The 14617-nt window shown below is 39.7% G+C and overlaps 1 protein-coding gene across 5 annotated transcripts in view; it reads right to left on the minus strand.

Moving 5' to 3' along the window:
• The window catches only part of LOC136864803 (arrestin domain-containing protein 2), a 534353-nt gene that overhangs the window by 61604 nt on the left and 458132 nt on the right, over positions 1-14617 (minus strand). For 4 of the 5 annotated variants that reach the window (XM_067142214.2, XM_067142210.2, XM_067142211.2 and 1 more), the window contains one exon: positions 11338-11452. The exons of the other annotated variant lie outside the window; for it this stretch is intronic. In XM_067142214.2, the coding sequence (XP_066998315.1) occupies positions 11338-11452 (115 nt within the window). The remainder of the gene's footprint in view (positions 1-11337; positions 11453-14617) is intronic. 5 annotated transcript variants of the gene reach the window in all.

Genomic DNA, 14617 nt, shown 5'->3' on the forward strand with positions numbered 1-14617 from the left:
CAATCACCTGCAGTTCAGAATTCACGTCATTGATAAAATCCTCGAGAAGTACACAGGATCAAACCCCCTCTGAAGCTAAGCCTGTCCTTTCACTTAGACCGCTTTCTGCTGCTCCCACAGAAAGACTCGGTAGGCAATTTCCTGAGGTGAATCCGCCATCGGGAAAAAGTCAGCACGGTGTGAAGAGGTGCGTGGTGTGTCTGGCGAAAGGGGAGAGACGTGAAACAATCTACAGGTGCAGCGACTGCGAAATCACTCTCTGTGCAGCTCTGTGTTTCCGTGGTTACCACATACAAGGAGGTGCAAACTGTGTAAACAGTGTAAATAATATAATTAATGAAATCAGTCCTGATGTGTAAATTTGTGATAAAGAAGTAATTATTGTGAGAAGATGATTAGAACCAGGCTACAATAGTAAATACTTACTTTCAAATTATTAAAGAGGCTGCAAACCCTGAATGAAAAGTATTTTACTCAACTGCAGTATTTATTTCAGAAATTTGTAGATTATTTTATGATAAAGTGTATTTCCACTGTACGTGTTCTATAATTTTCTTGAAATTAATATATTCCGATGAAATTTATATTTGACACATCAGAAGTCATTAGGTCATTAGAATTAGGTCATTTTTGCTGCAAAAAGGAAAGACCTGCAAATATTAACAAATAGGTGAAATATAAATTTCTATTTCTATACCAGAATTAGGATATATGGAGCATTTTATTATCAAGTATTTCTAAATTTGGAGGGTATCTTGAATTTACCTGATTTTTTTGGGGGGGGGAATCTTTCATGCGCTCCCCAGTTAAGGGGTTAATTAAGGCACTGCCCCAGCATTTCCCTGGTATCAAAGTGGAGAAACCATATTAAATCATCTTCAGGTCTGTTCATGGTGATGTCTGAACCCACCATCTCCTGAATACAAGCTTATTGCTACAGGATCCTTACTGCGAAGCAGACTGCAATTATATATTTTTTAAGTTGTAATACAAGAATATACATTATCTGATTGAAAGTATCCGGACACACTTCTCTCTATATATAAAAGAGCCCAGATGTTACTCTAACCACTGTTTCTGCTATGAAAGGCGGCCAATAGATCGATGATGTTCAGAGTTACGAGATAGGTGAAACAAGGGAGCTTAGTGACTTGGAACGTGAAATGGTTATTGGTTGTCTTCTCAAGTTGCCCATGTTGATTGTGAAGTGGAAACAGGCCAGGTAGGCCATGTGCGTTGACTGTCAGGGATCATCTAACATACTAGCAGGGGATGACATTGTGTGATTGTGCAGTTAGCACCATGACTGTGTGCTGTAGATACAGGATGGAGATTGAAGGCTCATTAACCACATATTTTTCTAGTGAATGCTAAGTGCCACTGGTCTATGGATGACTAGAGATGTGAGATTTAGAGTGACAAATCAGGCTATACCATGAAGCAATCATGAAGCAGGCTGTGCAGTGCCCACAGTGAAATTTGGCAGAGGTGGTGGGTGAGTGTGTGTGTTTTTCATGGCAGGGGCTTACTTGGTTCTCTCATAATACTAGAGAACATGTTAAAGGTGGAAAGATAAAGACAAATTTGACCAGCTGCATGTTGTCTACGGTAAATGACCAGATTGGAGAAGCTCCCTGTGTGTTTCAGCATAAAGCAGGACCTATTCATGAGTAAATTTTGAATAATAAGACTCGATTTTCAGAAGTTGCTGAACAGGAGAACTAATAACAGTCATTCAATGGATCACCAGGAAAGGCAATTAGTTGATGAAGAAATGGATAAAGAAATTACAATGACTGAAATTGAAATAGCAGTAAGAAAGATGAAGAATAGAAAAACTGCTGGAATACATGAAATTTCAGTGGAGATGATAAAGGCAGCTGGAGCTGTAGGCCTGCAGTGGACATACAGAGTTCTCAGGAATGTCTGGGAGAATAAGGAGGTCCCTGAGGATTGCCAAAAAGGAATAATCATCCCAATTTTCAAGAAAGGCGATAAGAAAGTATTGAAGAACTATGGAGGGATTACTCTGATATCCCATGTTGCTAAGATAATGGAGAGCATACTGGAAAGTAGGATAAGGTTGAGGGTTGAAAATCAGATACAGGAAAATCAGTTTGGTTTCAGAAGTGGAAGGTCAACAATAGAGCCCATTTTCATTAAGAGATAACTAATGGAAAAGTAATGGGAGTATGGGAATGATATGGTGATGACATTCACTGACATTGAAAAGGCATATGACAGTGTCCCCAGAACTAAAGTTTGGGACAGTCTGGTGCAAAAAGGAATTGGCTAGGGATTAATCAAAATGACCATGGCAATGTACAAGGTATGTTGTAGTTGTGTGTAAACACAAATTGACTGGACAAGTTGGTTCAAAATCACTAGTGGGCTGAGACAGGGAAGTGTTCTATTGCCAATCCTGTTTACAATAATAATGGATGACATCATCATCTCCCACAAGTCCAACCCCTCGTCCACGTCGTGGGAGATGGGCAATGACATCAAGTAGGGAGTAGCCTGTGTGGGTGAAGTACAGTGGAGACTGTGGGTGCCCCGAGACCGCTACGGTAGCTGTGAAGGCCCTCCAGGAATCCTGAAAAATATGGCGGCTAATGGGGCTCTGGTGAAGTCACGACAGGCCTAGCAAGCCGGCGATGAATATTAACTCGCTTTCAAAGAAACAAGGAACGATAAGCCGGACGGATGTAACAGACAATGACCCTGGCGAGGAACAGGATTACAAACTGGCACACTGAATATACAAACATTGACCGGAAAAGTAGAAAAGGTTGTTGACATGATGGAAAGAAGAAAACTGGATCTAGAGACTACTGGCAGAGACTAAGTGGAGGGGTGAGAGTAAGAGAGAGCTGTGGAATGGTTTTTGGTTGTACTGGATAGGAAATGATGAGGGAAAGCAAAAAGGAGTAGGAGGGGTAGTAAGAAATGGATTGAAAGAGGAAGTAAAAGGGATAAGTGACAAGTTGATAAAAGTCAAAATAACAGTCAAAGGAAAAACCTGGGAAATTGTACAAATGTATGCTCCACAAGCAGGATGCATGGAACATGAGAAAGATGACTTTGAGGAAGAACTGGAGAGACAATTGAATAGACAAAATAATGTGGTAATGGGGGACTTGAATCCCCATGTAGGCATGGATAGGAAGGGTTATGAGAACGTGCTTGGAATGGAAGGATGGGGAAATAGGAATAAGGAAGGAAAAATACTACTGGATTTGTGTAAAAGAAATGGGATGATGGTCGGGAACTTGCGGTTCAAAAAGAGAGAAAGCCATTAGATAATGTGGTATAGCAATGACTGGTCTAGGAAATCCAGTGTAGATTACATGATCTACGACAGGGATATAAATAGGAATGTTATAGATGTAAGGGTAATACCATCAAAGGCCCTAGATAGTGACCACAGACTATTAGTAATGAAACTGAGAACAATGGTGGAAAGAAAGAGAACAGAAAAGCAGGAAAGACATATCAAAATATGGAAACTAAAGGAAAAGGAAACCAAGATTCAACTTACCAACAGATGATACAAAAACAGGAGAGGAAGAATGGGAAAGGTTCAAGAGGACACTAGTAAAAACTGCAGAGGAATTGTGTGGGAGAACTAGTGCCAGGAAAAGATGCAAGGAGACCCCTTGGTGGAACGACAGAGTCAAAGCGGCAGTTTGGGAGAAGAATAAAGCTTTCAGAGTGTGGTTTCAGCAGAGGACAACAGAGACAAGATTATAAGACCAAAAAGGAAGAAGCTAAAAAGGTTGTAAGAGAGGAGAAGAAAACATGGGTGGAAAAGTGGACAAACATGATGGAAGAGGATAGCAAAGGAAATGAAAAAGTACGGTATGGAAAGGTCAAGAGTAAGAGGAAAGGCATGAGGGAAGATGTAATAATGATAGACAAAAATGGAAATTAAGTGCAGGAAGTGGAGAAACTCAAAGGAATGTGGAAGGAGTATTTTGAAGATTTACTAAACCCAGAAGGATGCACTAAGGATGAAAGTAGAAGCAGGGAGGTTGTAAGAAATATGGAAAAAGAAAATGACTTAACATGGGCAGAAGTGGAGCTAGCACTGGACAAGATGAAAGGAGGGAAAGCCCCAGGGTTAGATGAAGTGAGTATTGAGATGGTGAAGGCAGCAGGAGAGGTACGGAAACAGTGGCTTTATCGTGTGTTGAAAGTAGTATGGAAGGAAAGGAATACCCCTGAAGATTGGAAGAAGGGGGTAATCATACCCATTTTCAAGAAGGGGAATAGAAAAGAGTTTAAGAACTATACGGGAGTCACCTTGATATGCCACTGTGCAAAGGTGTTTGAGAAGATTCTGGAGAATAGAATCAGAAAGAGGGTGGAATAAAAGTTGAGAGAAGAGCAGTATGGCTTCAGATCAGGAAGGTCTACAGTAGACCTTTATTTGCAGTAAGACAGCTACAAGAGCGTCATTATGAATGGGGTAAGGATCTTGTGATGGCCTTCGTGGGCTTTGAGAAAGCTTATGTCCGTGTGTGTGTAGAAAGAAGGTATGGGAAGCCTTACAGAGAAAAGGTGTCAAGGAACAGACCGTAGAAAGAGTGAAGGAGATGTACAATGGGAGTGTCAGTTGTGTGAAAATAGGAGAGAACAGGCTGGTTTGAGCAAAAGGATGGATTAGAACAAAAAAGTGCTCTGTCATCTTTGCTCTTCGTAGTAACAATGGATGAGATAATGACAAAAGTGGCAAGGAAAACTGGAGAAGGAAAAATGAAAGCGATGATGTTTGCAGATGACCTGCTAGTCTGGAGAGAAAAGGAGGAGGATATCCAGGAACAGTTAGATGCTTGGTTAGATGAGGTGGAACAATATGGAATGAAATGTAATGCCCAAAAGAGCGGACAGTGATCACAATTAGAAAGAAAGAAAGAGAGACCTACGAGAGGGATAATGCTTGGAGGGAAACAGCTTAGGAAGGTAGAGAGTTTCAAGTACTTAGGAAGTATCATAGAGGAAAGTGGAAGAAATGATAAGGAAATAATCGAACGTGGAAGACAAGCAGGAGCATTCCTGAAAAGTGTCAGAAGCCTGCTTTGGAGCAAGGATGTCCCTCAGAGCAGCAAAAGGGTGATATACAGGACGTACTACAGTAGAACCTCTATTATACGTTCCCGGAAACTACGTTTTCCCGTATTATTCGTTCAAATTACCTGGTCCCGCGATCATCCTAATTAAGTCACGTTGTAAAAATCCCGCCTAATCCATTCCTCGATTTCAGTCCCATCAATGCTAAATTCTCGATCACGCGTTTTTCATGAAACTGTAACTTACGAAAGGACGGCTACGGCATACTTAAGGATCTTGGTGTTGTTCTGTCATTGCAGTAATTCTAAGAAGTACTGTATGGAAAAGCGATCGGCGGTGAACTTGTATAAGGGATCATCTTAGCATCGCATTCGGGTAGTACTGTTTAGAGAATCCTCAGAAATCATAAAGCAGAGAGTGCCCACGACAATTGGAAGGGGACAGAGCGCATTTCAACAGCTCTATTTGAAGACAGAACGAGTTTCGTCAAATGTTCATACTTGCAAAACGTCTACATTATGTCCAGGGTTAGATGTTCTTTTCTTACTTTTTCGAATGTATCGCCGAACAGGTTTTCGGCATATCCCTCAGGGCACTGTATAGTCACTGGGCTTTCAGGCAGGAATTAAAACTGCTCCTTCTGAAGTAATACTAATTTAGTATTTTAATATTATTGTATACCTGTACGATTATGTTATCGAGACCAGAACAGATGTTGGACCTTTTTTTTAATATACATAAAGACATGGGAGGTTTTGGAATTGCCTATTACTTTTTTCGTCCTAATATAAGACTGGGAATTTCATGTTTTTGTGTTACAACGTTATAAAAGTCGTAGTCGTTTTATTTGCGCACGTTACATTTAAAATTTTTGTATCATTTCGCACTCATACTGACTTGTATCACAGCTTGTACAGCGAGCGCGCTTTCCAGCTGAGCTCAAGGTCGCGAATAACCGTAATTTTGGAAATGTTAATGATATTTTTTCTCCAGTTTGATTGTGATTAGTGACGGGCAGAACTAAATATAATGCATTCGAGAACTTGAGGATTGTTAATTTCGAAACCATATTCTCGAGTTCAACATAACCTTTAAATGTCAATGTAGGCCTAATTTACGCGGTAGAAGATTTCCATAAACTGACGAGGAACAATACACCGGTGACCAAATTACAGTGGAAGATTTTTTTTTAAAAAAAAAGGGGGATTTTGCCATCATGTTGGACGCTTTTGTATCTAATGTGCTTTATTTTATTAGGTTAGAGAGTGAAAAACTACTTGTGGTCGATTGTTGTTTGGCTTGGCGTTATGGGTATTAGCAAATACAGTATCTAGGCCTACTGTATTTGGTATTAGACTTTTTGAAGAGTTTAGCTGATCAAAGTTACTGAACTGAAAGAAGTTTTCAAAGGAAGTTTTCAGAGGAAACTGACAAAGTTTCCCTGGTAAAACTGAATGTAAATTTTCCAGATGTTTAAGTCGCGTACCGGTAATAAATGTTTGAAGCCAGCCCCGCGGTCTAACTTGCCTGCCTCTCACCCGGAAGGGCCCGGGTTCGATTACTAGCCAGGTCAGGCATTTTTACCAGGATATGAGGGCTGGTTACAAGTTCAGTCATTCTACGATTACGGTACCTTTAATTGAGGAACTATTTAATGGTGATATGCCGTCCCCGGTCTAGAGAGCCAGGAATAAGGGCCGAGAGGATTCATCACACTGACCATGCGTCACCTGTTAATCTGCAGGCCTTCGGACCGAGGGCAGTCGCTTGGTAGGCGGAAGGTCCATTGGGGCTGTATTCTGGTTTGGTTTAGGGGCGTTTGTAAGATTATAAGTATACATGTTTCATTTTTGTGATGTTTAGCCAAATTGTTGATGGTTCATTCGTTTCCGGATTTTCCGTTTTCCCGTGTTGTACGTTTTTTCCGTGGTCCCTCCAAAAACGGAGAATCGAGGTTCCATTGTATATACCTATTCTGAAGTACGCAGTTGAGACTTGGGTAATGAGGCAGAGAGCCGTGAATAGCATACAGGCAAGTGAAATGAAATTTCTGAGAAGCAGGATAGGAGTGACAAGATTGGATAAGATGAGAAATGAGAAGGTTCGAGATATAGTAAAAGAAGAGCCACTACAGAATAGGATAGAGGCATCTAGACTTAGATGGTATGGACACATGAAGAGAATGACAGAGGAAAGAATACCAAGAAGGATGCACGAAATGAAGATAACAGGTAAACGACCAAGAGGAAGACCAAGAGAGAAATGGATAAAAGGAGTGGAAGAGTGTGTACAGAGAAGAGGAGAGGACTGGGCAAGAGTGACTAGGGAGAAATGGTGGGAAGACAAGAGGACATGGAGAGGCAGACCCGGCCAACAGCTGGAAACTGCAGATGATGATGATGATGATGATATCATGAAAACAGCAAAAGCAGCATCTGGAGGAAGAGAAATGAACATGTTGTTATTTGCAGATGATATTGTGATTTGGGGAGAAGAGGACATGATGGTTCAAGAACAGTTGGATGTGGTGAATTGGAAGATCGAAGAATGTGCATTGAAAATAAGTGTAGAAAAGAGTAAAACTCTTGTTATGACTAGAGGGGAGAAGGAAGGGAAAGGTCAGATTAGACTTGCAGACAAGCCGCTGGAAGTAGTGGAGACGTTCAAATACCTGGGGAGGGAATTAATGGAGAATGCTCGACTGGATGCTGAGATTAGTAAGAGGATTCAAGCTGGAAATTGTTTCTATCATAGTGTAAGGAACATGTTATGGGACAAAGATGTGCCAATGGAAGCAAAGAAAACTATGTACAAGATGTATTATATTCGCATAACAACTTACGGAGAAGAAACTTGGACAGTGACAAAGAAGGATGAGAGTCCAATACAGATAGCCGAAATGAAGTTCTTGAGTATGATACAGAAGAGTAGAAGAGACAAAATAAGCATGGAGAAAATCCGGGAAGAAATTGGAGTGGAAAAAATTAATGATGGAACAGAGAAGAGCCGATTAAGATGGTTTGGGCACATAAAGCAAATGGGTGATGAAATAATGCCAAAAAAAGGTGATGGAAATGCAAATGCAAGGAAGGAGAAGCCGCGGATGACCACGTTTGAGATGGAAGGACATAATCCAACGCAGTATTAGAGAAAGAAACCTGGATTGGGACACAGTGTGGTGGAAAGACTGAAGAAATTGGAGAGGAGCCATATCTGCCCCTACCCGGCTATAGCTGGATAATGGGAAATGACGATGATGATGATGATGATGATGATGATGATGAAGGTTCGATAAATGAAGTGGCCAGCCGAAACCTCAATCCTATTGAACACGTCTGGGAGGAACTAGAATGACAACTTCACTTCAGAACCCACTGATATACAACACTAACAGTGCTCGCTACGTTGCTGCAGGAAGAACAGAGACGTTCTAATACTTGGTAGACAGTCTCTCCTGCAGAGTTCAGACAGTAACAAAAACTAAGGATGGGCGTACCCACTAACCATTACTGGGCATGATATCCGAGGAACACTTTCAATACAGTTTCGAGTGGTGTCTAGATATCTTTGATTAGACACTGTAGTTATTATACAGCTCACAAATACTGGTATACACATTAAATATGTGTTAAACCTACTGTATTTTAGTTGCAGAATTAATTTCCCTCACCAAATTTAATAAGAGGTTATAAACATAACGTATAAGCGCAAGTAAGCTATAAAAATACTCTGTCCATTTAAGAACACAAAAAAGTTTTATGGTAATAGAATTACTATTAAATAGTATTCATTAAAATAATTTAGAAGAATAGTTAGACTCGAAATTAAACTCATGTTAAACAATTTCTACAACTTCCTTATATCATTAATAACTACCCATTTATTCTAAATATAGTTATTATGCTTCCAAATGGGTATCTTCATAATAGATCAGTCTCCAAAAAAGGGCAGATTTGTGTCCGAGCTAGTTTTCTGGTGTAAAATATGTTTTTATAAATTATAAATTATTTGACATAAAACGTATTTGATCCAGTAATATATTTTTTCAATAAAGGTTTTATTTTTAAACTTCCAGAGCACAGCATGTGAGATCGCACCTCCATGTCATATCCCCACATTTGACTTGGCATCTTGGACATTTGATAATTTGATAGATTTTAGTTTCTAAGCCATCCTGGTATTATAATAAGAATAAGCAGCTGAAAATTTACTCAAACACTTCAAGAACATTTGTATTATTTTACAAATAAGACTTTTTGCAATGAATATGCCTGTCTCCATGTGAACTTTCACCTCTGTGAAAAATTTAAAACTTCAATAATACCCCACAGATAGCACTGTACGCTTTCTGGCTTAATTGGATTCAATTATAGGGAGCTATTTTGTCAGATGTCTCAAGCCAAGTTGTGCATGTGCTTTTCTAGGTATTGTTTTCAGTGTATGAAAGTGCTAGTGGAGATTTGGTAATTGGAATTTCTCACCTTCGAAGCATGCTCCTGAAGGAAAAGTATTATGACTAATAATTTAATTATACTACAAATTATAATTGTAAATAATACATACTTTAACTTTAAAAGTGAGATTCCCTAACCTCAAATATTTTCAAGTACATCAACCTCCATTACTGTTACCCTCGAGTGCTATTCACGGAGGTGAGAACAAGTAAGGGAGTTTGTGATGCAGTAGACTATATTGTGTTGTATGGATTTCTCCTTAGTACACACTGTGTAATTCATCAACAAAATAATGAAACTGGAAAATATCTTTTCCTAAAGTTAGGCTTTATTTTTACGGTAATACAATGGCTAAGAACAAAAAAGAAAATATCCAAGAAAGACTAAACCTTCAAAATATTCAAATGAAGAGGAACAGGAATCCATGCATTCAAGTGAGTTGGCTGTGTGGTAAGGACACACAGCCGTGAGCTTGCATGTGGGAGATAGTGGGCTCGAACCCCACTGGCGGCAGCCCTGAAGATGGTTTTCCATGGTTTCCCATTTTCACACTAGGCAAATGCAGGTGATGCACATTAATTAACGCCATGGCCCCTTGCTTCTAACTCCTAAACCTCTCACATCCTCACCATAAAACCTATCTGTGTTGGTGCATCATAAGCCAATTGTAAAAGAATCTATGGGAAATCTAACAGAATCAATAAAGAATGATCCAATCAGAAATGAAGAAGCTAAACAAAAGGAAAGGGAGCTATACCATGCAACGAAAGAAGCAAGAAAAATAAAACTTACATTGGACATGAGTCAACGTGAGAGAGATCGGAAAAGACTACAGAGGAAGAAGTAGGAGATTAAAAAAAAAAAAAAAAAAGAATACTAGAGGAAAGCATACCACTACCTAGTCCAAGTGGAAACAGCAAAATCAGTAACAATAAAGAAACTGCGCAGAAAGCAGACTGAAGTCAAAAGTAAAATTAAGACATTATATTATGAGATGACCATCATCTTCCCAAATACTGATGACATATCAGACGTACTGTAGTTACTTGACTACGAACTGTGGTCAGTGCATGTTCAGTAATGCCTTCGATCTAAATCTCTCCAGTCCTACTTAGGAAGTGTGCAAACTCAATTTATTGACGGCCATTAAGATTGATTTTAAGGACAAAAGGTTTTGTTTTTATTTTCTAATATGGTAATAAATGTTATTCTCTCCTATTATAATAACTGAAAACATTTATTGCAGTAAATTTAATCCTCATTCTCACAGATACACTTCATGCAATTATTTTCTCACCTCCATGAATATACCATTTTAAAAAGTGATTACATTAAAAACTGTACTGATCAATGATTAGGACCAGTACTGTAGTAGCATTCTGCATAATGGAATGTAACACAAAGAACATTTTTTTTTTTTTTTTTTTTGCTATTTTGCTTCATGCCGCACCGACACAGATAGGTCTTATGGCGACGATGGGAGAGGAAACACCTAGGAATGGGAAGGAAGTGGCCGTGGCCTTAATTAAGGTACAGCCCCAGCATTTATCTGGTGTGAAAATGGGAAATCACGGAAAACCATCTTCAGGGCTGCCGACAGTGGGATTCGAACCCACTATCTCCTGGATGCAAGCTCACAGCTGCACGCTCCTAACCGCACGGCCAACTCGCCCGGTTAGGAACAATATCAAGTGAAAAGAAACATATTTTACATTTTAAAAATTCTATCAAATTCTCCCCTGTTATGGAGAACAACCTTAACCAGATAATTCTTAACTGTATGAAGACAATATAGTAAGAAAATGGTTACCGTAATGTATACTTGGTTGCTGGTTGGAATTTGGTATTCGGAATGGCACTGTGGCAATTGTAATGGGAAAATGCATCTGAAGCTCATCCCCAGATCTCTCAAATTCCAAGTTCACCTGCAATTAATGGAATGAGGTAAATATTGTATAATTTTCAACTGAATAGAGAATTTTATCATATAAGGTCAAATGGAGATGTATTATTATAATGAAATGCAAAGTAAGACTGTATCACAAGACCAGCATCAAATACAGCAGTATTTTGATGATGATGATGATGATGATGATGATGATGAAGATGATGAGGATGCTTGTTGTTTAAAGGGGCGTAACTGCAAGGTCATCGGCCCCTAATGGTACGAAATAAGACGAAATGTAATGACAATTTAGAAGTCCAAAACTCATCCACTGACCAGAATTCAAAATGTGATGATGAAGAATGAATGGATGAATAAGAATTTAAAATAATCATCAGACCCAGCTCACAATATTGAAACTTAAAAATAATTTCAAAATGAATCCACTGACTAGAGTTCAAAAAATGAGATGACGAACAATGTTTATGACCTTAAAACAATCAGCGGATTAGACCCGCAATGCTCCACTTCCCCAGAAACTAGTAAATACTGACCAAGCGACTGCTTCCAAAGAATAATCCCGAATCGATGATGCATGTTGTCTAAACGGTCCAAAATCTAGGTCAATGGCCTCTCATAATGGTACTTATCGCTAGGAAAGTAAGAACCATGGTATTTCTCATCTAGCGGTACTACTTATGAGTAACATACACTTAGGCTGCTCGCCCAATGGAAGCGACTACATGCAATTACGAGATGAGGCGACTACAAGCGACTTTGATTCATGCGACTATATGCGACTGGGGTCGTCCACTGCAGGCGACTTCACAAGGCTGTCAGTTGACGTCTGTACTTACTACAGGTCTGTGTGAGTTTCTGTAGTAGGTGTTGTCAAGTTATTAAGATCATTAAAGATTCTGTAAGATGGATGATAAGGCTTTAGTTTACTTTTTGGAGATTTACTACCTGATGAGGCGCCCAAAGAAATAACACAAAAGAAGATATCGGTGTTAACACTAGCCAGTAGCGTAGCCAAGATCGACTGATTGGGGGAGGGGGTGTTTATAGTTACAAAATAGTGACAGAACATAATGAAGGTGCTTGTGAGTGAATGGTGTGCGCATAAGACTGGTACAAAGGAATTATGCTGATATTCAGATTGCAGTACATTACAAAATACAGAACAAGAACAATATGATCAAGGTCAACAGCGAATGGTATGTTCAGATTACAATCTAAAATCCAGCTTTTGAGGCTTCTTAGAAAATAAATTCAAGAGATCTGTTGGTTTTACAATTATGATTCTGTGAATGTTCAAAAGAGTGAACACTTTGAGTCGACTTTTACTTGTTTATTGTCAGTTTCTGTTCATTTTCTTTTGTAAAACATACATTGGGGGGGGGGGGGGGCACTTCCTTCCCACTCCTAGCCCGTTCCTGTCCATCGTAGCCATACGACCTATCTGTGTGGTGCGATGTAAAGCAAACTGTAAAATTAAAAAAAGTCATGTTGTTTTCAACCATTTTTCATTTATTTTAATTTTATAATCCTCAAGAAACGTTGGTTGTAACTCCACAATACATATCACTTTACCATTGTGTTTGTTACAATGCACCTGAAAAGTTACCCCACATCTATAAGGCCGGATTCCACTTCAAGAGTGTCATTGGGTGGACTTGTTTCTGGTTTTGGTTTGATGGTTCAGGATGACGGGGATCGTGTGTACTTATACGGAGATGGCATGTGCAGAGAAGTTCGACGTAATTCATCCCCTTCTTTAAAACGTGCTGGAGTTTATTTCTCACAGCCAGTTTGATTGTCAGGAAAGTTCTTCATATATGGAAGGAGGCTTACCAAAAATTGGTAATCGCTGTCGTCCTTAACGGCACTTTCGACAAGTAACTGTAATTTTTCTCTCTTTATTTCAAGGAATTTTTCATCATCATCAGTTTTTTTATCGTTTGTTTCCCTTCGCTTATGCTGTTTGTGTTACTTGCTGGAGGCCCCAATTTTGTTTGTTCAGCAGAAGAGCTATGCTGATGTGGATCAATTACAGCATGTTACTGACATTATAAATATATTATAAATAATCATTTAATAAGACTACTTACCATTATCAACACCCTCTGAGTTGCATGGTCACGGCTGTGGAGCCATGCTCTAGATTTGGGAGGGGCGTGGGTTCGACCCCACCGCCGGGTGTCCCGAGAATGGTTTTCTGTAGTTTCCTGTTATCACTTCCAGAGTTCCTATTCCTTCCATCTCATTACCCAGTTTCATTCACCATCATCATATCATTTCCGTTAGCTCCTGAACTGAGGTTGGCGTCAGGAAGGGATCCAGCCATAAAACTCGGCATGTAAATTCATCCCGCTTCATACCCGACCCCGCGTCAAGAAAGGGGACTGAGGGGTTGACAATTCCTCTGTAACATTCACCCATAGCTTGTGTTGTATATTTTGAGAATGACAGCGTTTATCTCTCATAGGGGTGTTTTTAATAATAATAATAATAATAATAATAATAATAATAATAATAACAACAACAACATTGTGTATGATGACGAGAGACAACCTAGTGCTTGTAGAAACCGTAGTGTACTGGCAACTATAAGCAGCGAATCCCATTCGAGGGGGGTCAGTCGCTTGTCGCCTGTTGTTGGCTGCAGTCACGCGAAGTTGGCCGCTCGAGGTCACTTGCAGTGGACGCGGTTTTGATTAACTCCATGCAGTGTGATCAGTCGCGTGAGTACACACGTAGTCGCCTCATCTCGTAATATGCCGAAACATGTTTGACTATGTTATGTAGTGAATAGGAGGACACGTTAAATTTTCCTTAGTAAAATCGCGCGTAGTCGCTTCCAGTGGACGAGCAGCCTTACGGTGTTCCATAGATTGCGGTAGTACTCACAGGTAACGCAGACCGTTGGTGTTTCTCACATTACGGCACCACCCATAGGCAACGCAAACTCATGATGTTCCTCACATAGGTGTACTAATCACACGGACTTATACTATCCTGTGGTGTTCCTCTCATAGTGAGTACTAATCACAGGCAACGCCCAGAACCACAGTATTTCTCACAATGGTACTAATCACAGGCAATACCCAGACCTGTGGTGCTCCGCATACAGTGGTACTAATCACGGGTACTGTAAAAGCCATACTGATTCATCCTCTGTTGCTACTAATCACAAACCTGTTGT

The sequence above is a fragment of the Anabrus simplex genome, chromosome 2, assembly GCF_040414725.1.
Source record: "Anabrus simplex isolate iqAnaSimp1 chromosome 2, ASM4041472v1, whole genome shotgun sequence".
In the NCBI taxonomy this organism is placed as follows: Eukaryota; Metazoa; Arthropoda; class Insecta; order Orthoptera; family Tettigoniidae; genus Anabrus; species Anabrus simplex.